Here is a 25,000-nt window from a genome sequence, read left to right as displayed (position 1 = left end):
GCCCATGGCCTGTTTGCCAACTTCATAGATACCGAACCGAGTGGTCGAATAGGTCAGCTGTCGAAGTAGCGAAGCCGACAGCCCATTATACAGAGCTAGAACTCCTTGAGTTCTTACAACTTTCCCGGTCAGTTGGAGCAACGAAATCTTGCCCTCTTGCTGGGTTTGCAGGGTCACCTTGAGCAGATCCAGAGGGTGGGTACAACAGGCAGCCCCGGCACTGGCCAATCCTCCAAAGTACCAGTACGAGACTCGTTTCCGTTTGTCATCTGCCATGGCTGAACCCGGAAGCTACTAACTTGCTGAGGGATAGTTCGAGTAGCGATGACCTTGTACTGGTGTACGGATGGATGGTGGTGACCTGTAAAAGTCACAATCAAATGATTTAGTTCATTCTGAACGCGAATTATCACTACGTAGAACACTTCAACAAATGGGTGACGCGAATCGATGACATAATTGTGGATACCGTCATTCACATAAACACCATCGCGTAGTGAATGAAATGAAAATCTCTAGTAAACGAAGTAATTTATTGGACTGTTGCCAGCGCAGGTCAAAAACATTGTTTTGATTGGCCGAGACACTCCCCCTAAAGACCGCTTTTTCCCACGCCCTGTCGTCAGCTGTTTGTTGATGCAGGTTGCACTTGAAACCGATATGCAGATGTCTGGGCGCTATTAATAGATAAAAGGAAAGTTCGTGAGGCTTAAGATAAAGAGTAACACCGTACCGTTCAGCCGAATGACGATCTGCGACTTTGACGAGTAACGACGGACAAACGAATCGCGGACTGAAAATCATATGGGACAATGACGTAAGTGTTTGTGAGCATGCAGCTTTTAAAAATCACTGGTGCTACCATCTAGGTTAGTTTTCTGATCGCAGCATTTTATTTCTATTTGAAATATAAAAGTAAACTTACACTTTTTTTAAATACGTTGTACATTTAGAAGGATGTTCCCAACATTTCGCTGATTGATAACGCAGGTCTGAAGAGAATTTTCATGCTTCTTAAAAAACATATAACACAATAATTTAAAATTTTGGAGTCATCAACAAAGTATGACAAACTTCAAATCGTCAAGAATTTTTTTTTAAATCTGAAAATTCATGTCAAGGATTACTAAGTTGTACGGAACGTTTATGCCAAACCTTTTAATTTTTAACTCCTACTCCTGTTTAATTTTAAAGTTTGGAACCCTCTGATCATCATGAATGCTTACCAACAAGAAAATCCATAAATCTTTGAACGATACTTCCAAAGAAAAAAAATGCAGTTTTAATAACTTACATTCAAGATTTCTTAGATCCACAGATTTCAGTTGTCTATCAGTATGAACTCTAAATCGCTTTCCAAAATAATGCTTACCATCGCGAATCGCCATTCAAATTCAAGGTCAGCACGCGCGTGATCCATTCAGAGCTTTTGGGGAGTTGCTAAAACCTCCATATATATTCAAAATTTAAACTATCAATCTAGTTTGCTTCAGCTGAAAAAACCCATAGGAGTATGCTTAGAGAATACTGATAAATCAATGATAAAAAACCTTCATCTTTCGAATTCAGATTCCTATTTTCTACGAAAGAAAAGCACGCCATCTCCTTGCGCGTATCCAAAATTCACCAAATCCCAAAGTTTCAAAAGCTTAACCATTCCTGAAACTCATTTTCACCACTCCGACTTTTACATATTTGTGTGCGTGAGATATGAGATGAAATCAGCTGCAGCATGTATATTTGTATACTGCACTACCACGCACGTGGTTTCTCAAAACGTCAAAAAAGATCGGCTGAGGCTGACTGTTGCTGCTTTTGCTGCTGAGTGGGCGGTTTGGACTCGGAACGGAATCGAAATAAAACAAGTTGTTTACATTTGCAATTGGCGCAGGACGGCTAAACCTTCGCACTCGGTGATAACGAGTTTGTTTTTGGAATAATTCCAGCTTCGTTCTTTAGACGTTTGTCACCAACCAGGTAAGTTGACATGGTTCATCAATCGATAGGTTCACGAATTATTTTCTGGGTTTACTTCGCGAAATTACAACGCAAACATCGGATATCATTGGCGCCGTTAAGTGGGGACTGGTCAATGTCGGTGAATTTCACGACTATTTAAAATGTTTATGAAAATCCTCAGCTAAATTACAATGTATGATGAATCAAAACGCAGATTTTTTATACTCTTCCTTTTTTATAATTCGCCTCATAAAAAAGGGTTCTTAATTCAAAACGTAAGATATACGCTGCCGCTACCGGCAAGATTGTCCCACATGTAAAAACAACGAAACGAAAAAAACGGCTTTAAAGATTTTTATAAACTTCGTTTGAAACCTTACCTTTTCTATTACTTTCTTCACATATATTAAAGTAATTGTTTTAAAAGATACCGTAAGTTTATCATAAGAATCGAGTAGGTATAAAATAAAATAAATAACGTTCCATGAATTTAATAACCTGCACCTCCATCTTTTCGAAAGTTTTTCGTCCGATAATCTTTTAAGAAAGACTATAGGTAAATAGGTACAAATAAAATTAATGCTGAATCAGAAACAGCAATGCATTTTGGCTGCAAATGTATAATGTGAAAAATAAATTCAATACGACTTACGCGTGTCCTCCCAGGTACGCGTGTTTATGTTCATTCTATGAAAGCCCGAGTAGCAAGTAACAGCATGATAAAAACATAAAAAATATGGCTTTGTAGCTGTTATTTTCTATGTTTAATAACGAACAATTCAATAAGCCTCATACAAAAATTTAAAAAAAATCAGTTTTTTTTTATTTAGAACAGAATTTGTTTAAAAATTCCAATGGCATTGCCATTGTTTGGTGGAATTTACCCATTAGGCTAAACTTAGATTGCAAAGATACATACATTGTCGCATACATTCCCCCTTATTCTGCGCCGCGCGTGAGGTGACGATAGTCGATTCGAGTCGGAGTCAAGTGAGTCTTGTCACCTTATTCCCGAATCCGATGTGACAGAGCATACGATCTGTCACTCATGGTGACTACTAGATTAGGATAAGAACTCAAAAAGTTCATTCTTAAAGACGTTTCTCACCTAAATCGACTACTGGAATCAGGTAACTCGACTATCGTCACCTCACGCGCGGCGCAGAATAAGGGGGATTGTATTAGTATTTATAAAATTAACGTAGATTGAAGGAGCAATTTCAAAACTTTCTGTAAAAATGATGTATTAGAACGATTTTTGCGATAAACTGAAAAATGATAAAAATCGCGTATGGGACAATCTTGCAAATAACGGCAGTACAGTGATGTTATGAAATAATGCAATCTTATGTTATTGAACAACATAACTGAAAAGGTTACTTCCCTCGTGAAGGTAAAAAATTTATTGACATTTTCCTTAAAGGGTTGCTGTTTGATTGAAACAATGTTGGTGAGAATTTTCAAAACGATTTAAAAACAGCTTTCTAAAAATATCTTTTTTAATTTTCTTTTTTTCTGCTTTTAATTCAAATTTATCACGTAAGTATAAATTTTTAATCAGTATTCCTTATTTGTTTGAGTTTAGTAGGTGTTTTTGACCTTTTAACTCTCATTAGCATATGGTTTTTTCGGGAACTCGTAAATTTGACTGGTATCTTTGGCCTGTGGATATACACATGACTCAAATTCAGAAATTCACCGCATTACCTTGTTATACATAAGTATTTTTCTCAAAAATTGTTCAGATCATCTTCACATTCGAAATGTAGTATGCAGTACACAAATTTCGTGAATGAACCAATTTTAGCATTCAGACCTAAACTCAAACTGAATTTGGAGACAATAATCTCAAATGGTAAACACTAAACCCTAAGTACTAAGTAATGCATACGAAAAAAATCGCGAAGCATTTGTTAAAAACATGTTTTGTTCTAGAAACAAATTTTCAACTGAAACGAATTCAGACCGGCAACAATTTATGTAACTCTTCCGAATCTACAATTAAATCTTCCCGATTTAAACAGTTCGATACAGTAATCATTTCTTACTTTGGCAGACACAGCAGACCACACCGGCTTTTACACACGCGACTGGACACTTTTCACGGTGAACTGATGAGCGGATTGCTCGAGAAGAGTGCCTTATCAGTACCAAATACGATAGCTTAGCGATTTGATAGGGTGATTGTTACTATGTTCAGCCCGTCTCTGAGTGTTGATACCTGTAATTTTGTTGTACCGTCAATAATAGTTAAAGTTTCAGGTATAAGAAATTGGTTAGTTACTAAGAAGTTTTAAGGTAAATATCAGATTTAGTCAAATTAACGGTTTTTGATTGTTGCATTTGACAACTTATTTTTTCACCAAAACGCTCGAATTTCCTTGCCTTGGCTTTAATTTTATAAAACTGCTGATTCATATTGACACAACATTACGAATGTCGTGACTTATTTGTTGAACTTTTTCTCACCTCTCTTCCAGACAGAAACAAGTTGGGTAGCAAACGAAAATGGCTCAGCAGCTTCTTTCGACATGTGGTCTCATCGGCACCGACCAGCAACCCTTTCCAGCGGTCACCTTTATAAAACAAAATTGTGGAACCGACGGTAGCTTCCTGGTAGCCACGATTTTGGGCCAACGTTTGAAACCAGCACCCGGTTCGCTGAACAATCGGGATCATCGGGTGCTGCTGATTGCTTCCCACCATTCCTACAGTCACTATAGCAGCGCTTGTTTGAAGTTGACCTACAATCTTGGACCAGCCCGTGAATGTGGGCAGTTGCAGGTCATCGACACGGGTTCTGAGTTGCTACAAAATTACCCCCGCCTCGAGCCAACATTAGAACAACTCCAAGCAAGGATTTTCGCTTTCATGGACGAATCACCCAAGTCAACGGTTATACTCGACGACGTATCCCTCTTTTTAAATCTAGGTCATTCGGAAAACCAACTGATCGACTTGGTAGAAGCATTAGTTGAAAAACAAACTCCCGAACAGCAATTAGTAATCAAACTTAACACGGCCGATCTTTATAAGGTCCTTTGCGCCAATTTGGATGATTTAGCTCAGACAGAGCTACAGCTAGAACCGCTCGCATCCGGAAACTTTCGCGAGGTCGATGGTCGCTTGAGCATCCATCGATACCCAGGTAAAAATCATGATCGGCTTTTTTTCGTCAAGCAGCTGGATCGATCCGTACTATACAAAGTAAACGATAGAAACGTGAAACTTTTCGCACCGGGAGAGTTAGGAATTAAACATCTGTAAACCGAGTTTTGGTGCAGTTTTAAGGATTTCAATATATAATTTATAAACTAACAGTTGTTTTGGATTCGATATTTGTGAATTTTTTTTTTCTGAAGACGGCGTCATTTAAGGTTGTCGGCTCCATAGGCAAAGTATGCACAATAAAAGAATTTTTTAAGGTACACCGGGGTAAATGCAAACGTTCGTTTTTTTTATTTGGTTCAAACAAACAATCTGACATAGATATATTAAACTTTCTTCAAACTATTCACTAAAAGTAACGAGCCTGTAGTAAACAAAGAGACGAAATGTTTACTATGGTCTCTTTAACTAATAGCACTGTAGGGGGAACTTGTCTATATACTACCGGACGCTTAAGGGGGGAGTAGGGTCTAACACTTTCAAAAAATCGATTTTTATTTTCCTATTGTAAAACATTTCAAGAATGTTGTGTTAAATTTTCAAATCAATCGAAGCAAAACTGTAGAAATTATAGGCCGTTATCTCCTCTTATCTAATACTGCAAGAATTCTAGAGCAGAAACTTCAAACGCGTTTTTCTCGAAAGCACATTTTTAAAGTCAGTGGACATCGTCATTTAAAAACTACTTCACCGATTCTTTTCAAATTTGGAACATATTTTCTACATATAAAATACCAAACCCCAGCGATTTTCTTTTTTTGTTTTTTTACTTTGGGGAGATTTTACAGATAAAAAATGGCGGATTTTTTTTCGTGAAAAATCGTAGTTTTTTCTTCAAACAGTCACAAAAATTTCATAAAATTTTTTTTAAAGTTAAATAAAATCGTTGGGGTCCCGAAAAACATCTATTAAAAATATTTTGCTCTGATTTTTTGACTTCAGATGATTCTGTGCTCAGATACGGTGTCCACCACAAATCCTGTTTTCTAAAAGGCATCCTTGAAAGTGCTCCGTAACCGGCTCATTTTTCAATATTTTTCTACGAAAAAATTACTAAATGTTCTTTTAACAATGCTTTGTATAATGCAAAAAATTTGAATACATTTGTTTGAACGATAGCTCAAAAAAAAAATTCGTGAAAATGGTCTTTTTTTACCCGTTAGACCCTACTCCCCCTTAAGGTTTTTTAGCAATAACTTCAAAAATATATATTTTTATAAATATTGGTTCCTTCACTGATTTGAAGAGTATGATCACAAAACTATATTAGAACAAAATCATTTATAACATTCATGTGGTAAAAGAAATCATTTTATGTTAGTTTTCGTTCCTTTTCAAAAGTGTTGTCAATGGCCGGACACTACGAATTTCTCCACCAAAGTAGTCACCAATGACACAAAAACGAAACAAAATAACTTATATCACTTGCACAGGTCTTGTGGATACAGGTTTTTGAATATTGAACATTCGATAAAGCCTTTAATAAATGTTTTTTTTTTTGACAAACCAGAATGAAACATTTGCTTCGAAAAAAACTAGAGAAAAAATTTCTATGACCGGACAGCAAAATTCAATGTTTCTCAGAGGTCCAAAATATTTTAGATTTTTTTTTTCAAACCCATCTTAACGGTCTGAAGTGCAACTGCAGTTGGACACTTGATCCGACATCAGTGTGGTATCGACGCTTGTGTTGGAGAAAATCGGGATGCCTTCCACTACCCCCGCACTAGGAAATGCATCTTCGGCTTCTAGTGCACCCCTCCAGCTCCTTTTCAAGTTCCAGTGTGACGTCAACGTCACCGATATTGAAATCATTTGAAAGGTACATCGATAAATCTTCGTCATTTTTAAATTCGCTCAATTTTTTAATAATACTTCTTGCCGAACGTTCGTTCTTACAACATTTTTGTTAAAACCGATGATACTTTTCGTCATCACTTTCATTTAAAAATATTGTGGACTACAGTGATAATATGAAAAATATATTTTCGAGTGAATTACGTTATGCCAATAAACAATATTGCATTTATGCCTTGAACAGAACATAATAAATGCTTAAAATGTCAGAAAAAAGTTAACAATCTGGATGATTGCAGGGCAAATGCAGAGAAGTGCCAGATCAAGCCATATTAATCTTCCTAAAAATCCTTTGTAGAAGAATTTTAAGGCATGAAAATTTGAAAAAAAGCTTCGAGGGCCGCAAGTTGCTCATCCCAGTTCTAGAACATTCTTGAATTCGTGTGGAAACAAACAGTAGGGGGAACTTGTCTATGACCGGACACCGCGCATTATCCTAATACCCAAGTAATCAAAAGTTCCATAAAACAGTCTCTTAAAAGCTTACTCAGCCCTGCTCGAATGCTGTATACCCAAGCAACCAAAATTCCTTTAAAACAGTTTCATAGAAGCTTATTCAGCTCTCGAGAATGCTAGTCAGCCCAAAATTTAAGTTCTTAAAGCTACTTCCAAGTTCGTTTAGGTGGCTGTAGAGAATGCTATTCAGCTTCTAAGAGATTGTCAAAAAACTTCTACGCGCCGAAAAAAAAATATCGGTTAACAAATCACTCTAACAACCAGATGACAGATTGCCAGGTCTAGCCGGTCTATTATGGCCTATCCCATTGATTTTAATTATATTGTTTTGATTACAAAAGCTACTTACGCCTAGAGAATTGAACTGCTGCTCTCTAGGTTGCAATGAAACTCACCAGCCTCTCGACCAATCAAGCAATAGTTCATTGCGACTGTAATAATTAGTATTTAAACTTAATTTCATTTGAGATGACTGAATGGGTTGGTCAATAAATTGTACCTTATTGCGTTCAAAGGACTTTCAGTACATTTAGGGGAGATGAGGGCATAACGAGCACCCGAGGCATAATGAGAACTACGCTTTTCTACGAAAGTGCGTATTTTCTTCAATAAATTTTCATGAGGATTTGTTTCGTACTTCCTATAGTATTAATTTTTCACAAAAAAAAAGGAATCTCCTTATCATCTTTACAGAGATATTTAAAAAAAACTAGCTTGGTACTCAAGTTACGAAAATATTATAATTTTTGAGCACCACGAAATAAGCTCTTATGATCTTAAAATAACCTTGATCTATAATGTACGCACTGCAACATGATGTACACATTGTTTCTCAATTTTTACCATCATAAAATTTTTGATTTTTCACTTTTATCAATTTTAAAACACGTTTTTACTTAAATTTGTTGACTAGGGGCATATAGAGCACCATATTCTCGAGGCATATTGAGCATTTTCTGCCGTAGAATCTAGCAGCGAATTGAAATTGATTTATAGCGCCACACCTTGACTAGTATTCATCCGACGATTTAGCCTATTGGTAAGGTGTCGGAGAGGTAATCAAAAGACTAGAGTTCGATTTCTGTTCGAGGTGATTTTTTTTCCATTTACAATTCATGATCGATTTTTTTATTGTTACATGATACGGCTAGTAGCATCATCCTCCGAACAAAGCACATAATGTATGAGCGTGCGTGAATTGTTAGTATTCTACAAACAGACCTAGATTACTTTGTTATTGCTTTGTTTGATGAATGTACGACTCACCTGACTTCATCGAATTGAATTCGCTGCTAGATTCCCCGGCAAAAACGCACATCTTGCTCTGATTAATGGTGCTCATACTGACTCAGGGGGGGTTCTCATTATGCCTCCACAGTGGTTGGTTTTCAGCTTTTGGCAAAAATTTTTAAAATGCATTTTTTAACGTTTTCATCTAGTTTTTCACGTTTCAGCCCGTTAGGGAGTAGGCTTTTCAAGTGTCTGAACACGAAACAATAATGTAACCTCCATATTATAGCTATTTTCTATGGTTATATAACCGTTTTCCTTAAGGTGGCCATTATGCCCCCATCTCCTCTAATAAATAAAAATAAAAATTCTCATCACAAAGTTATTCGAATATCTTAACATCGATAAAAAAAATTCGATAAATTCTTGAATTCTATTTGTAAATGTAAACAGTGCTGATATAAACAAAACAAATACCATGACAAGAAATTGACAGACATGTTTGACATTTCACTTAGAATTCCCATAAAGGTTCTTTAAAACTCCTGCATTAAAAGCGCTTACAAGTTCCGTTATCGTTAATTGAACCTTTCAAGGGGCGATGGAAGTTCCTGAGTAACTTTTACGTGACAATAGTTACCTGAACCGTAAGGCAATGCCTTATGTAGGAGAGTTTTTGATTAAATAACTTAACGTCTTTCGAAACATATTCCCCCTTGATTGATATTGTTGCTCGTTCCATGATAGTAGCTCGATTATAGAATGCTTGACTTTGAAATTCTCGAAGCTTCACATGACTGAGGGATGGATGACCGGCAAACGAAGAAGAAGACATTTGAGGAATAAGTCAAATGAAAATAATGCTCGAATAGCGGCCTGGTTGTCAGATAACATGTAGATATTTGTGTACTTATATCTTCTTTTCAAACAGGTTAAAGTGCATTTTAGAATTTCTTGAACTTCTGCTTGGAGTACTGTTAGCCAGTTATCCATAGAAATTGAGATTCTGAGTCTAGGTCCGAACACCCCTGTCCCAGTTCTATTCCTATCCATTTTTGACCCATCATTAAATAACTAATTGGTCAAGTAGTAACCACAGGCCCACCTGACTCCCACACGTTCCTATCATTGATAGTTACATTGTAAAGGTATGTATTGAAGTAACCGAACTTTACTTTATTTGATCACTTTTAGGGACACAGCAAATAAGGGGTTTCTTATGAATTTAAAATAATAAAAGACTAAACACATCTGGTTAGGTCGGAAGTCAGAAACCAAGAGAAAGATCTGTTTTTATTTATACAATAAGGTACAAGGTTTCGCCTGCGAATCCTATGTCGACTATGTTCCCATTCTGGGATCTGACCTACTCGTCGAAACATCTATTGAGCGAACACTACAACTCCTTCACCCTTAAGTCAAAACTCAACTGTTCTAGCTGAATACAAATTTTGAATTTAAACTTCATATTTCCTTCGTATTTCGAACATTTCTTATAATGAAACAATTAGGTAGTTGGAAAATCTTTTCAAATAATCGAATCCTAACTAAAGGTACTTTTAAACAATCCGTATTAAACAAAACTTTAATTTTTCTTTTTCTTCTTCTTATTTTTCTTCTTCACCGTTTTAACACTGATCGCCATCCTTCTCCGACAAGATGAATTTGATAAGCGAAAAATCATCATTGAAATCAATTTCTGCTTCGCCGTCTTCATGATTACTCCTGCTGTGAACACCACCAGGATAAAAATATTACTCAGGTCCATGAGTTGCCTGGATAAAAAAAAAATCAAAACGTCGGAAATCTCCAACAAATTACTATAGAGTGGACTCGTCATGAAAAATGGGAAACATCCTAGTTTCCAGAGAGAAAAAAAAATAACATCATATGGTGTTCATACGCCAAAATGATGCAGTCTCAACAGATACCTTTAAATCACAAACCATCCATAATGCATCGGACTAGCATCATCTTAATTTATGGTTAAAATCGGATGTATGTCCTTCATGCTCTAAAAATGTCGTTGAAACATGCTTGGTTTCTTTTTTTAACGTGATACAGAATTCGCTCCTCTAGCTTTTCTTTTAGTAATATAAAAATTTAAGTTATTGACACATCATCATCACTGCATCCAATAAAAACCTTATTTTAAACTAAACAAAGTTTACTAGTTCTTATGTATGTGACAATCAAATTCAAATTTACGTTAGTTGTTGAATATTGTATTGACATTTGGAATATCTCGCTTTTAATAAATAATATAATTTTTTGTTTAAATTGGCAAGGCTTTGCTGGAACTAAAGCATAAGCAATAAAATCTCTTTCAAAATCAAAGGATTCATGTTAAAATCATTTGCTATTTATAAAATTCAATACAACAATAAAAAAAATAAAAATAGCACGAAAAAAATAAAAAAATACGTATCACAAAAAATCATTGAAAAAAAACTTACCTTAAAAACAACATCTTTGACCAGTGTTCCGGAATAAAATGAAATTGGTAGGCACGGTGGTCCGCCAAAACAGCATTCGCCTGCTGGCAGAAAAAAAAAACACAACTGAGCATCGTCACCGTAGCCTCCAAAACAGCACTGAAATTTCCCGGCCAATACCTACAGCAGCTTCCAGCTGCTAGACACTACAGCAAAAATTGAAGGTGGTAATGTTTTCGAAAAAATTCGACGTAACCTTACGATCCAGTGCAAAAATTTCTGTAATAGCACTTCTAGAGCTGCGATGCACTTCAACAATTTTAATGCAGCTCACCAACTCACTTCCCCGAAAATCATGACTCACTGAACAGTGCTGTTGGGACGGTCGGGATGCTCTCCTAAAAAAAATTGAGTGACCAATGAGACCAATGACCATTTCAGTGCTACTTGACTGAACTGGATTCTGGAATAAAATAAAATGGCGTTAACCCGCCAATAAAATTACCAAAATGAAACAAAATTATAAAAAACTCACAAACATTAAAGGGTTTCAAGTAAAAAAAAAACTTCATATGCTGAAAAGGTTTAAACAACAGCTACAACACAACACTATCTCGTATGCAAGAGATAAAAAAAAAAACTTCTGGTACCCGGACCAGCAGTCGGAGCTTACCTTCGGGAATATCTTCCGGCTTTTTTTTCAGTTCTAAGCCTGTTCGGGCTGTTCCTCTAAACGATATTTCTGCTTAAGGAATATATTCCTTGATTCCTGATTATTTCGTTGAGGAGAAAAAATAAAATGCAAGATTGCAGCCAGCTCGATATAAAACTCCACCCGATAAAACACTGCAAAGTGCAAACTGCGGCTCACCACTGACGTAATGATAAAGGTGCGGAGTACGGAGAGTCATGCACTCAGAGAGTGTAGCCACATGACTTTACAAATGACAAATGGGAACTCACAATGGATACCGTCGAGGAAATAGAAAATGGTGAAACAATAAGGCAAATCAAATCCCATTAATCCATCTACAATAAAAACGTGGTTTTCCTTGAAAAAACGAATTTGGCTTAACATCCAAACTTTTTAATAAAAATGTTAAGATAAAAGTTGTGAAAACGAGTTACTGTGGGCTGAACCAGATAAACGCTAATATCAAATTTAAGCCACTATCAGAAGTTAAACTTCCGAACCCACAAAATTTCACCAAAATACTCACGATACCGCATTCAAAAGAAAAAAACCAAATCTGTTCAACTTGCAGCTTCCGCTCCAACATCCTCGTCGCCATTTGAAGTAACCGAACTTTACTTTATTTGATCACTTTTAGGGACACAGCAAATAAGGGGTTTCTTATGAATTTAAAATAATAAAAGACTAAACACATCTGGTTAGGTCGGAAGTCAGAAACCAAGAGAAGGATCTGTTTTTATTTATACAATAAGGTACAAGGTTTCGCCTGCGAATCCTATGTCGACTATGTTCCCATTCTGGGATCTGACCTACTCGTCGAAACATCTATTGAGCGAACACTACATGTATGTCTCGATTGGAAACGGGTTTCATCTCCATCCAGTCATCATTCTTTACAATGAGTGAGTTAATTTTAAATTTCTTCAGGATTTTAGATGTCTTGCATGATCCCCCTCATGGAGAGATTTGTTTTTGAGAGTCTCAAGGAACTACGTTCTGCCTCTAACGGAATGAATAGAAAAATAGGAGAATACCTAGGAGTTAATTTCCGCATGGAACTACCCAAGCAACCAAAAGTCGCGTTTTTACTTAACTCCGAACTCCGAAGTTCAAATTTGGCTGAAAAAATGTATTACGGGAACTTCAGGTGACTCTTGTCGCGTAAAAGTTACTCAGGAACTTCCATCGCCCTTTGAAAGGTTAAACTATCGATAACGGAACTTCTAAGCGCTTTTAATGGAACTTCTTTCAAGAAGGTCCATAACGTTCGCGTAACATTCCAAAACGCACCATTAAGATACTTGAAGGTGTTTAAAAGAACCTATATGGGAAATCTAAGCGACATGTCAAAAACGTTTTTCAAGAAGGTCGATAACGTTCGCGTAACATTCTAAAGCGCACCATTAAGATACTTGAAGGTGTTTTAAAGAACCTATATGGGAATTCTAAGCGACATGTCAAAAATGTCTGTCAATTTCTTGTCATGGTATTTGTTTTGTTTATATCTGTACTGATATTTACAAATGGAATTCAAGATTTTTTCGAATTTTTCTTATAAATGTTAAATAAGATATTCGAATAAATTTTTGATGATGCGAATTTTTGCTATGATTCATATTGTGTACTGAAAGTCCTTTGAACGAAATAAGGTACCTTCTATTGACCAACCCACTCAATCATCTCAAATGACATTAAGTTTAAATACTAATCATTACAGTGGCAATTAGCTATTGCTGGATTGGTCGAGAGGCTGGTGAGTTTCATTGCAACCTAGAGAGCAGCGGTTCAATTCTCTAGGCGTGTAAGCAGCTTTTGTAATCAAACAATATAATTAAAATCAATGAGATAGACCATGATAGACCGGCAACCTAGCAATCTGACATGTGGTTGTCAAAGCAATCTGTCAATTGGATTTTTTTTTCGGCGCGTAGAAGTTTCTTGACATTCTCTTAGAAACTGAACAGCGTTCTCTACAGCCACCTAAACGAACTTGAAAGTATCTTTAAGAACTTAAATTTTGGGCTGATTAGCATTCTCTTCAGACACAAACGAGAGCTGATTAAGCTTCTATGGAACCTTTTTAAGGGAATTCTGGTTGCTTGGGTAGTTATAGATAGCGTTGCTTATTCTTTGAAGCTTCGCTAGTTTCTTCCGGGCCATAGCTTGCACAGTTTTGGTCCACCATACTAAAGAGGTATAAGAGATTTTGAGTCTTACTATAGCTGTAAATAGCTGTAAACTAATATGTAGTTCATTTTCGGCTTTAGTTCTTATTTCTTCCCTACTATACTATCAGGCCCTGCTAGCAAAATTTGGTATCATTTTGCCCGAATAAAGGTGGTTGAATGCCAAAATTTGGGTCTCACTTTTAATATACAGATACCTCGATCTTTTTAAGTGATGGTTTAACTGAAACCTTGCTTTGTTCCACCAACGTTCGAAAACGTGTTTTTAGGGGATAATGATGCCACTTTAAGGTATATTCCACTGCCAAAATTGTGAATCATTGAGCTTTCAATTCTTTAAAAAAACACTCGTCATACGAGGCATTTTAAGCTTTGATCGAAATTTATTAAAATTTAGCTAAACTGTGAAATCACAGTTTTACTGATTTTTGGAGGTCTTGCTTTTTTAGGGTTTTTAGGGTAAAAATCGTAACTATGAGCTCTCTGATGCACCAAGTCTGATTGAGCTAAAATTTTGCAAAGGTCAGTTTTTTGAGCCAATCTACAAAATGTATTTGGTAGTTTTTGGCAAATCGAGGATGAAATTTTCCCATACATCCATTGACACCCTAATGTACATGTAATTTGAATATGTCAATGTCTTTCTTTTGAACCTGTTAGGTTGCTGTCATCATACTGCTACAAATTATACGAAAGAATATTTTACTCACTGTATTTTTATTTAAAAAAAAAACCTGTTCGTTTTATTACATTCAATTCTTATGAATGTTTCGACCTAAGAATCCGCGTACAACACTACTAGTTTTCGATTTTGTTTTACATTTTTTAAATTATCCATATTTGTCATTGAACACATACGCTTCATCTACCTATTGTACACATTCGATCGGCTTCAGTCTGCTAGAAATTCACAAAAAACACCTTTCAGACAACTGCTGTGTCTTTTTTTTCTCAGATTGCAATGAAACTACGCAGTTCCATGCCACATCTCACCAAAATCACAATTCCTGCTTGATTGAATTACAATTAATTTCTGCCTTAAAACGGAAACTTGATAATTTTGCTCCATCACAATATCAACTCTATAGAGAAGTTCACGAACATTAGTTAACGTTTACGAAACAAGGTTTCGAGAGATTCATTTTTGCTTTCGTCGTTCAGCTTTTATATCGTTATATTCATTCTTTGGTTGCTATTTACAGTTTTTAAGCTTTATTACAGTTCGTTCTGGTACTTATCTAGTTACTTTACAACTTAGGCGAGTCTAACTATTGAGTTACTGGACAGAACAAAAAAAGCACATAGGTTTTATCTGAGGTTTGAAATTATCTTTATTTGCACCATCGTCCAGATAAAATGAGAAATTTTGAACATATTTAAAAAAAAAAACATTCGGTTTTATGTAAAGCTTTCATCATAATATTTTGAATTTTACTTTTGTTTTCCTTGGGCATGTATTCTATGTAAATTGGGATAAAGGGGTATGATTGAAAAAAAAAACCGATTTCCTTTTTTATCAATAGTCTATTCGTTTTACAAATATATCGAACAATATTAAGCGTTTTTTATTCGTTTATTTTTTTTTCATCGAGGACATAATAATGCACTGAGTTATTAGGGTCGTTTGATTTTTGAGGAAAGAAAGAATATGCCCATGTCATTAGAGATAAGTGAAATTTTGATTGTTCTCAGCTACAATGGTATGGAGTTTTTTTTTGTATTACAACATCAAGCTTAAATTGAATAAGGTTGAAAAGAAAATATGAAAACAATGATCGACAAACTGACCTACAAATTGCATTTAAGGACCATTTAAGATTTTTTTTTTCAATTTGCGAAAAGATGCGAAAAGCTCGATTTTGGAATTGGGTTTTCAATTTGGAATAAAACAACGAGGAGCAACAAATTTAAAAATTTCTTGCGTATTGTGAAAATTCCTAATTCTCCGCACGCCAAGTTGGCGAAATTTTTGAAAGTGAGCATATTATCGATAATCATACAAGTTTCATCAAATAAGAAGGATATGAAGACCCTATCTATATATAAGTCTTTAACCTTTCGTATCATAAAGTAACAAATTTGCTACAATTTATGAATGGAAAAAGGGAAAAATCGTATTTTAATTTATTTTTTCTTGTTGTACACATCATTTCCGACTGTTTAAATTATTTTGAATAAAAAATAAAAAAAACCATAAAATGAAGGGTTAAACAAAACAAACAATATGATCGTGGAACTTCGATATGTATGAAGAAGCTTATGAGTTTTTCTTTCAATTATGAGCATCAGATTGCTGCAAAACACCATTGTATGTACATATGAATGTAAGGAATAACAATAGAGCCCTTTGGAGCCAAAGGGGTATAAGAGCAAATACCTAAACTATTTTGAAAATGAATTTCAAAAATAATTGAAAAACTCACCAAATATAGTTTGAAAATCAAAGTATTGTTTGGCATCATTAACTAAAAACTGATCCTTTTTGCACTTATTTCCCTTTTGCTGTCAGAGCTTTAACTGTTTATCTGTGTAGTTTTAATTTCTATATTTATAGATTGGAGTTGGCTGTCGTTATACGTGTTTTCATATTTTCCAATTATTAGAACCTTATTGATGTTTCATCAATGCATTCATAATAAGCTGATAGAATTTTCCTAGAGAAAGCCATTTTCATGTACACAGCTCAGCAATTAGAGTCCATATTAACATAATATGAACGATTCGTTCGAGAAATACTATAACAGTGTTTCTAGGAAGAAATTTACAATAAAAGATAGTACGGAGCATCTGTTCATTCAACCATCGCCACTTCAACTACTTCTTCGCTTCGAACTTTTGCTGAAGCGAGGCCACATTGGACACACGACCCGGAGTTGGTCGTGCCGCGGCCGTTAGTATTTTACTATTCGATGAAACCTTCGGCTTGATGGCGCTTTCCGGTTTAGCAGCCGTTTTTGGTTTCGGGGCGGTAGCGGCTTTAGTCCCGCTACCGGGGACGGTTCCGTTCGGAGTGATACGACCCTTTGGTGAAGGACTCCGCGTCCGGACGGTAGTATTAAGAGGTTTCTTGCCGGCAGTTGTTGTTAGATTTGGCGGAGTTGGGTTCCGAGTAAGTTTGCTAGCCGGCGGTTTCTCACCTCCATTGGTTAGTTTTTCCTGACTTATTTTGGCCTTGGTGGCCGCTACGACGGAACCAGGCCGGGTATTTGTCACCGTACTGTGATAAGGCTTGTACGATGCTGCCGCTGGTTTGGCTTTCGATTCGACCGGTCCTTCGAACTTGAGCGTACTTAGCGGGTCGCCACCATTCTTAAAGCTACTTAAATTAGTTGATACACTTTCCGGTTTCGTGGGAGCAACCCGAGCAATTGGAGTGTTGATTGTGGACGGCCTTACATATCCACTGCTTGCGGAACTTAAGCTAGACTTAAGAGCCGATGGATAAGGCTCTTCTTCGTCTCCAGTAGCCCCTGCTAGATCATCATCGTCCAAAATTTCTGAGGTATTGACATAAGTTGGTTCATCTTCTTCTTCCTCAGCATGCGGTGCTCGACCACTCTGAAGGCCCCCCTCCTTTTTAAGTGTGGATGCAATATATACCGAATCACTACCACGACTTTGGATTTCGTTCACAATCTCCCCGAGGAGTCCCATGCTGTCGGAACTTTCGGATGAAAGAGTTGTTGGAGGCGACAGGATACTCGGTGGAGAAGGGGACTCATCTATCACTGAGTAGATGTTGTCCTGAAGCATTGAACCGATTGTGTCGATCGAATTCGGTTGTGAGTCCGTGTCAATGCAATCGTCGTAGGTCAGGTCATCGGGTGTCACTATTCTGACAGATTTCGGCGGTGGAGGACTGTGATAGCCCTCGGAGTGTTTGAGAGCGACAATTGAAGGAGCTATCGGAATGGGTGGTCTTGGGGGTGGCATTGTGGGTCGTGAGCCAACCATGCTTTGAGGCCGTTTTAGAGTTGTAGGTTTTCGTGGTGATTCCGAAGCTTGACCATCGCCGGGCGATCGTTTTTCAGCCATTTCTGGATCACGCATACTTTTAGCCCGCTGAACACTTGTGGCGGTGCGTCCAATCGTGTTTGTTTCGTTCAATTTTGGCATACTTTTGGCTAGATCAGAAGCGATCGGAATTGGAGCGGAAATCTCCAGGTTTTTAAGCTTTTCCTTGTCCGCTATTTTGATGTTTTTGGGTTCAGGTTTCGGAGGTTTTTCGTCTTTCTTCAGATAAGAAGTTATGCGATTTAGTTTGCCTTCTCGTTGTTTCTTATCTTTACTAGTCGGATTGATAAGAATTTCCGGAGTCATGCTATCATCGGAACCTGCAGAAATCGCGTGAATTGGAAGAACTGGAGCCGGTCGTATAGGGACAGTTCCGTTACCAGTATTTTGGTGCTTTAGAGGAGAACTAATCTCCCGTGAAGTACACGTTGACGATTCTAGTATGGGACTTGATATTATAGGTCGGGCGGTCGATCCCGGATTCAATGGAGGTAATGCCGGGGCATTTTCCATTTGATGCTCGTGGTTTGCAAGTTTGTAACCATTGATCTGGTGGATACCTGCCGGTTTATTGTTGGTATTATTACCGATCTGAGTGCCATGTGGCGGTACCGCAGGCTTAAGCTTAGGAGCAGGAGGAGCTGGGCGACTTGGGACGGTACTACTAGTGTCTTCGCTATATTTGGATATCGGATGGACAAAAGCTACGTTGGGTGATTTGAGACTAGCGCCATGTTTAGGCAAGGGTTGCAGAGTGAATCCTTTGAATTTACCGAACATGTTGTTGTTACTGATAATGTCGGACGACTCCGTAGACGGTCGCAGCAAGGCCGAGTTCATATCATCCGGGGAGTTCGGTGATGATGGTACCATCGTATGTGTTGAGCCTGTGCTTCGTGAGGAATCCGTCTTCATGTCGTTCATGTTGTTCATCCTAAAAATATAGGATACACACTGTTAGCACCAAATACAATTCGATGACCCAGCTCGATCAATGAAACCAGAAACCTACCCATAAAGTGCGAGCATGCGACTAAAAACTACACACCAGGTAATGGCAAAACGAAATCAGAACCGGTTTAAACGCGTACACAGACAGATAGGTACAAGGTCGGATTAGTGAACTAAAACTATGTTTTTTTGGTATGATACATTTGTTTTTGGTTAGACTCAACAGAACAAGCAGCAGTTTAGAATAGATCAATAAATTATCATTATTAGCAATTTAAAAGGACACAAAAACGGCACAGAAGCTAGTTTAATTTTTTTAAATTAAAACATTAATGAGCGATATCTTAAAGCTAAAATTGATTCAGAACCATAAGATCTAAAACAAACAATCAGACGTAAATGTACAAAAATACTATATATGCAGTTCAGTGCTAGTTTTAAGCAGTTCAGGATTAGTACTAGAGATCAACTGCAAGCCGCTAATTTGTACATGCTTTATTTTAGATGGCGAGTCAGCGGTCGCAGTGCTAGGATCACCACTTCGCTTTTTAGAAGAGCTAGTACGACGAGAAGAAGATAGCCGGAAGGCATTATGTAGTGAACGTTTCGTTCGTTGTACGTACACATTTGGAGGTTTGCGCTTGGTGAGTCCGTGGTGTTGTTTGATGTAGTACACAATGAATGCGACACTGGAGCAAAATGGTATGACTCCTAGGAAGAAAATATACAGGAATCGTGTAAATCCGCTTCCCGCTGAAAGTATAAGAGAGAAAAATGGTTTGTGTGTCATTTTTGAAGGTGGCTTTAACATAGAATATCAAACTCACCATTGGGATCCGAAGCGGGTCCACTGTCTTCAGAGCCTCCATTACCAGGACTGTTACATAGCGGCGGAGCAAACCCTTTGTTGCAGTGGCAGTGACCTTCGCTGTTGCAGATTCCATTTCCGTTGCAATTTTCCGGGCATTCGACGCCGCTTCCTTTGGCTCGAAGACTCTCGACCGCCATACAAACCTGATTCAAACACATTTTTCCCTCTCCGCATTTGGCCCCATCCGGTGCTAGTCCCGGATCAACCTTCTGCAGTCCCAGATCAACGATTGCCGATCGACATGGAATCACGCTACCATTGAATGTGATGAAACTGTGCGACAAAATAGCCACCGATTCCATGCCGAACTCCAGTCGCTCGTTCAAATGTCTACAGTGCAGCATTCCGCAGAAAACATCTCCATCGTCACATTTAACGTATTCGTTCTTGATACGATTATAACCACAGTTCCCATGGCGAGACCCTTCTTCATTTTTCTTGTAACATTGATCCGACGATTTCCCGGTTGGTCCCCAAAGCAGACGACATTGATCGTTTTGTGACCTGCAAGAGCCCTTGTAGCAAAATGCCTTTCCATCGTCGCACACTTCCGTATCCCTCTTGAACACATCGTTAGGACAGTACTCCGATTCTCCGGAACAATACTCCGGTAGGTCGCACTCGCCTTCTGCTTCTCGACACACCGTTCCACCAATCTTTGGCTTGCAGGTAATCAAATCACAACATTCCCCGGTTGCGCACGAAGCATTCGAATGCAACATACACGTTCGAGGATTGCAACAAGAGTTATCGCAGAAATCTGGCAATCCACAGTCACACTGCTCCCCCGGCTCGACGAAACCATTCCCGCACACTGGAGAATCGAACAGCTGGGTTGGTTTATTCTTCAAACAATAGTTCATACCATGATGAAACGCCAAATTAAGCTGGTCGATACTACAACTGCTCCAGTGTCGCGGCGCAGTTGATGAACTCGAGGCTGACATAATGCAACGATCCTCCGGACATTTGCAATCCGGCGTATCGTGTTCCATTCCAAAATTATGACCCATCTCGTGGGCCACTGTTGTTGCTTGAACTCCTATTATTTCACTGTGGTACATCTCCACACCACCACTGAACTCATACGTGCAGATCGGTCCCTTCAGAGCTTTTCCGACGACTCCACCATCGAAGTGTTCTTTCGTGAACAACTGCGCGTTGTCGTTGGGATGATCCTTGGAGAGCGTCTTCTTGCGGTAGTGCAGGAAATTCTTCAACGTGATCTCTCCATCGCTAGACAGCTCGATTTCGTTTGCCTCGTTCCAAATCACAACACCAACCAACCCGATAAATATGTTCAGTGGTTCATACAGTGCATTTATGATGTTGGTGATGTCTTTACAGTACTGTTGAACTGCTTTGAAATTTTCCTTCATGCTTTTGAACATCTTATTGTCGATAACGATCACCAGCTCAACGTAGCTCGAGTGTTTGTTGGCATTATACGGCCCTCGGATTGGGGAAGAAGATTTTGTAGCTCGTTTATGCTGAAAAATAAACTTGGTTCAAACAGTCTGTTGATACTCTTCTCAATACTCAAAGAAACTTACTCTAGAAAGTCGGTTGAATTCCGATTCTTGATGTAGTAGAGGATCATGGGTTGTATTGATACCTCCTTCGTAGCCACACTTTGGTTTTGTCAGCAGATCTGAATGCCTGCATAAAATTTGAAAATAGATTAACCGCGTTAAACAGACAACATCCCCTTGAGCAGTACCTGTAGATGTAGTGATCCACAGCTTCGACATCTTTAACGCCATGTCTCGTTCCATCGTTTTCGATGTAGTATGTTTCCCGACCATCGAATATTACCCCACGTATTCCGTTACAAGTAGACAGTGCAACACTGGATTCTTCGATGTCTCTAATAGTCCCCTGTAATACAAAAAAAGGAATTATAGTTCCTCCATCAAACAGTTCGCAAGAATATCGTCTTACCCGATAGTGGCACAACTCCACCTGGTTCGGACTATCGTACCGCTCAACTACCTTGTTGGTTCCATTACTACCTTTTAGTTGATAGCTGAGAAAGTGCCCCCGAGGCAGCAGCCTTTCGTCCAGTTGTAAATCTAATATCACATCTTGCTGGGCTAACCGGTAGGCTAGCGTGAGGTGCGTTGCGTGAAGACCATTCTGCATGAATAAAAAGCTGAATTGTAGAGCCGTTTCATATTTTCATATCGAGACAAAAGATTTAGTACTACGCGCTAGGTAGGTGTATCTTAACAAATGTTTGCATAAGCAAAACTAATTATATTGAGATTTTCTGTTTTTTTTTTGCTTAAATAAAAAACCGAAGATTGGATCTCAGTCATATGATGTTCTAAGTACCTATAATTCTGAAGGTTGGAGGTTGATTTCTATCTTCGATAGTTCATGTGGTTCCTAATCTTGAGATAAAAAAATAACCTAAATACTAATAACATTTTCAAGGATCATTCTTGGTTTTAATCTTAGTTGGAAATAGAAATCTCATACGTATAAATTCAACACGTAGGGAAGTTAAGGGCATGTACATTCGTTTGGTTTAGGCATGTGCTCTGGATCGAACAAATTATCATGGGCCACACTGTACAGTCAAAAAGGCCCAGTAGCAACATGGCGATGCTGCGCGCATTAACGGCAGTAATCACCAAAATTATCGGCTTTTTCTCGGATACGGGGTAGGTTTTCCGAAGGATCGAGCCAACGTCTCTTTTTCCAACCAACCACCAACAGGCCCGAGCGGCCAAGTCAGAGGCAAGAATGGCCTGAATCAGAGGTCCAAAGGGTCCAAAGTTTATTTATTTATTTTATTTATTTATTTATTTCTATAACTTAAGACTTACATCTTTTTTAATTGTTACAACAGTTCGTTTGCGGTACATAGAATGATCGAAGATAATACAATTTTCACAATTTATAATTTTCAACTAGTTAAACACTAAAATGCTCAAGACATCTTTTTCTAAAAACTTCTTCACTTTTTTCTATCGTCACATCATTAGGTAATGAGTTCCATAAAGATACGGCTTTTACGAAAAATGAATGTTTATGTTAGTAAAAAAAATAAGGAACTTCAAATAAGCTTTCTCAAGAGTTTTGAACAATTCAACTTTTTCGTTGAGCAATTGCTACTTTTTATTATCATTGGCACTCACACCTTATAGTATAATAATAGAAAGTTGAAACGGTCACTTTGGAGCGAAAAGAAACATCATCCAAGCGAGTCAATTTAGGGAAAACTATTTTATTGGAAGTGCTCAATAAATCCAAATTTTAAGCAATTTGACATGGTCCTTTGAAGTCTTATTAAATTTTTCAGGTGTTTTACATTCTACCCTCGCTACAAAGCAATAAAAAAATCAAGTTTTTACTAAATTTATCAACCTAGTTCACGCGATTTCTCAAGGTGTTCGTCATGTCCTTATTTCCACTGTCTATTCTGGAATTAAACAATAAGTTTTTGTTGAAACATTTTTCTTGACATGGGGCAAGAACAGATGAAACAGAATTCCTTCGTATTATTATTAAGTTTGTGTTTTGAATCGTCTCTATGTGTTTCGGACTTCGAAGATAGTATTTTTCTAAATACTAAATATGAGATTTTAAAATAAAAAAAAATGAATGAAGACGAAGATATATAAGTTTTTCTAAAATCTCTTGAAACTTGTGACAAATTTAATGTTGATATTGTCTAGAAACCTCCGTTCACAAAATAAGAGGGGATCGTCCATACATTAAATTATCTAATTATATCAAAATTATATCACCGAATCAAATCATTTCTGGATTGGGTGCCCAACATGATGAAAAGCACTTTAAAACAGTTATACTTGATTATTATATGTTTTTATTTTTTTTTTTAATATGAGAGCTTCATTGTCATAAAAAAACCGAAAAATCGACGGGTGATTTATAACGATAATTCTTCTCAATATATCAAAACGTACCCAGTACAGTGCTCATTTTGAAGAAAATCGACTAAATTTATCGAATTATAATATATAAGAAGTTCACTTCACAAAATTTTTAATTTTCAAAAACTTGCATGGGTTCCGAATTAGGTCGAAATCCATTGATCCCATAAACATCCTTGGCCCTTATAAAATCCTTAAATGTACCTACAGTGCTTGAACTCGGGATCAGCGAACTTTAAATTGCTTTATTCAGTTTTAATTACAAATAATTTGGTATTTTAATATGTTATGTTGTGGGCCTCCTTCGTTGAACAATTCTACTCAATCAAAGCAATCTAAAGATTCCTTTTAATTCGACCACAGGTACAGTAGTTGAATTAAAAGGTATCTCTCGATTGCTTTGATTACGAATTTTGCATGAATTTTATATGAGAAGTATAAAACTACTGATGTGATTATTTGCTTTTCAACTTATAATAAAACTTGCTCGCCTCTTCACTCTGTGGATTCTGATCAGGTTTGAAGAGAAGAAAATTGTTCAAGATATTCCGACTGTGCGTATTCCGATAATATGCAATGGTCAATTTACAATTTTTTTGACAGGTTGAAAAAGGCATCGTTCACAGACCCAAAAATGAACAAAATCACACAAATTTTTTTTTAAATGATTTGTCGTTTTGACATCTTTTCAGTTGATTTGTTTACAGGTGTTGTTAGAAAGTACGTCAACAAGACTTTTTGGTTATTTGCATCAAATTAAATTTTTGACAAACGTTCATGGTTCAAAAATTATAAAGTGCTGTTTAAATTACAATTGATTTATCTCATTTTCATAATTATATAAAATTCCGAAGAAAATTACATTAAAATCTTAAACCTTTTTTTGAACGTGTTTTGAAAGCTGCTTGATTCAAATTTAATGTTGTGTTGATATTTTCCGGTAAAATAAAATAAATTACAAAAATTGAACTGAATGTACTTACGAGCAGCTTTCAAATTCATTTATTTCAGTAAGTTCAATAAATTTATAAAAATAAATTTATTGAAGATCTGGAGATGATTGAAAAATAATAGAAAATCGGAACGCAAAGGAACAAAGTACAAAGTCATTCATTTTGCCGCCGACCGTGGCCTAGAGGTTAACGTTAAAAAAAATTGAACGTTAACCTTGAAAAATTTCAGATTATTTTCAATTTTTTATTTATTGGTCCGAGTATTGTTGGAATGTTCGAAATTAAAAAAAAATAAAAATCAGTTTTAAATTCGCAGATTTTATT

The 25,000-nt window shown here is 37.1% G+C and overlaps 3 protein-coding genes across 3 annotated transcripts in view; 2 read left to right on the top strand and 1 right to left on the bottom strand.

Annotated features, from left to right (window-relative positions):
• Positions 1 to 25,000, top strand: part of LOC129740016 (mitochondrial dicarboxylate carrier) — a 321,675-nt gene that overhangs the window by 266,549 nt on the left and 30,126 nt on the right. The gene's annotated exons all lie outside the window — the stretch shown is intronic.
• On the top strand, positions 1,797 to 5,277 carry LOC129740014 (uncharacterized). Its single transcript, XM_055731595.1, has 2 exons — positions 1,797 to 1,977; positions 4,440 to 5,277. The coding sequence occupies exon 2, from the start codon at positions 4,468 to 4,470 to the stop codon at positions 5,224 to 5,226; it is 759 nt and encodes a 252-aa protein (XP_055587570.1). The 5' UTR covers positions 1,797 to 1,977; positions 4,440 to 4,467; the 3' UTR covers positions 5,227 to 5,277.
• Positions 16,514 to 25,000, bottom strand: part of LOC129739490 (disintegrin and metalloproteinase domain-containing protein 12) — a 10,610-nt gene continuing 2,123 nt past the window's right edge. The window contains exons 2-7 of the mRNA XM_055730965.1: positions 21,763 to 21,957; positions 21,542 to 21,699; positions 21,375 to 21,480; positions 19,778 to 21,311; positions 19,574 to 19,703; positions 16,514 to 18,933 (exon numbers count right to left, since the gene is read on the bottom strand). Coding sequence (XP_055586940.1) covers positions 16,800 to 18,933; positions 19,574 to 19,703; positions 19,778 to 21,311; positions 21,375 to 21,480; positions 21,542 to 21,699; positions 21,763 to 21,957 — 4,257 coding nt within the window. The 3' untranslated portion in view covers positions 16,514 to 16,799. The remainder of the gene's footprint in view (positions 18,934 to 19,573; positions 19,704 to 19,777; positions 21,312 to 21,374; positions 21,481 to 21,541; positions 21,700 to 21,762; positions 21,958 to 25,000) is intronic.

Source organism: Uranotaenia lowii, chromosome 1 (genome assembly GCF_029784155.1).
Source record: "Uranotaenia lowii strain MFRU-FL chromosome 1, ASM2978415v1, whole genome shotgun sequence".
In the NCBI taxonomy this organism is placed as follows: domain Eukaryota; kingdom Metazoa; phylum Arthropoda; class Insecta; order Diptera; family Culicidae; genus Uranotaenia; species Uranotaenia lowii.
Note: the sequence above shows the minus strand (reverse complement) of the source record. Positions and strands in the feature narration are given on the sequence as shown.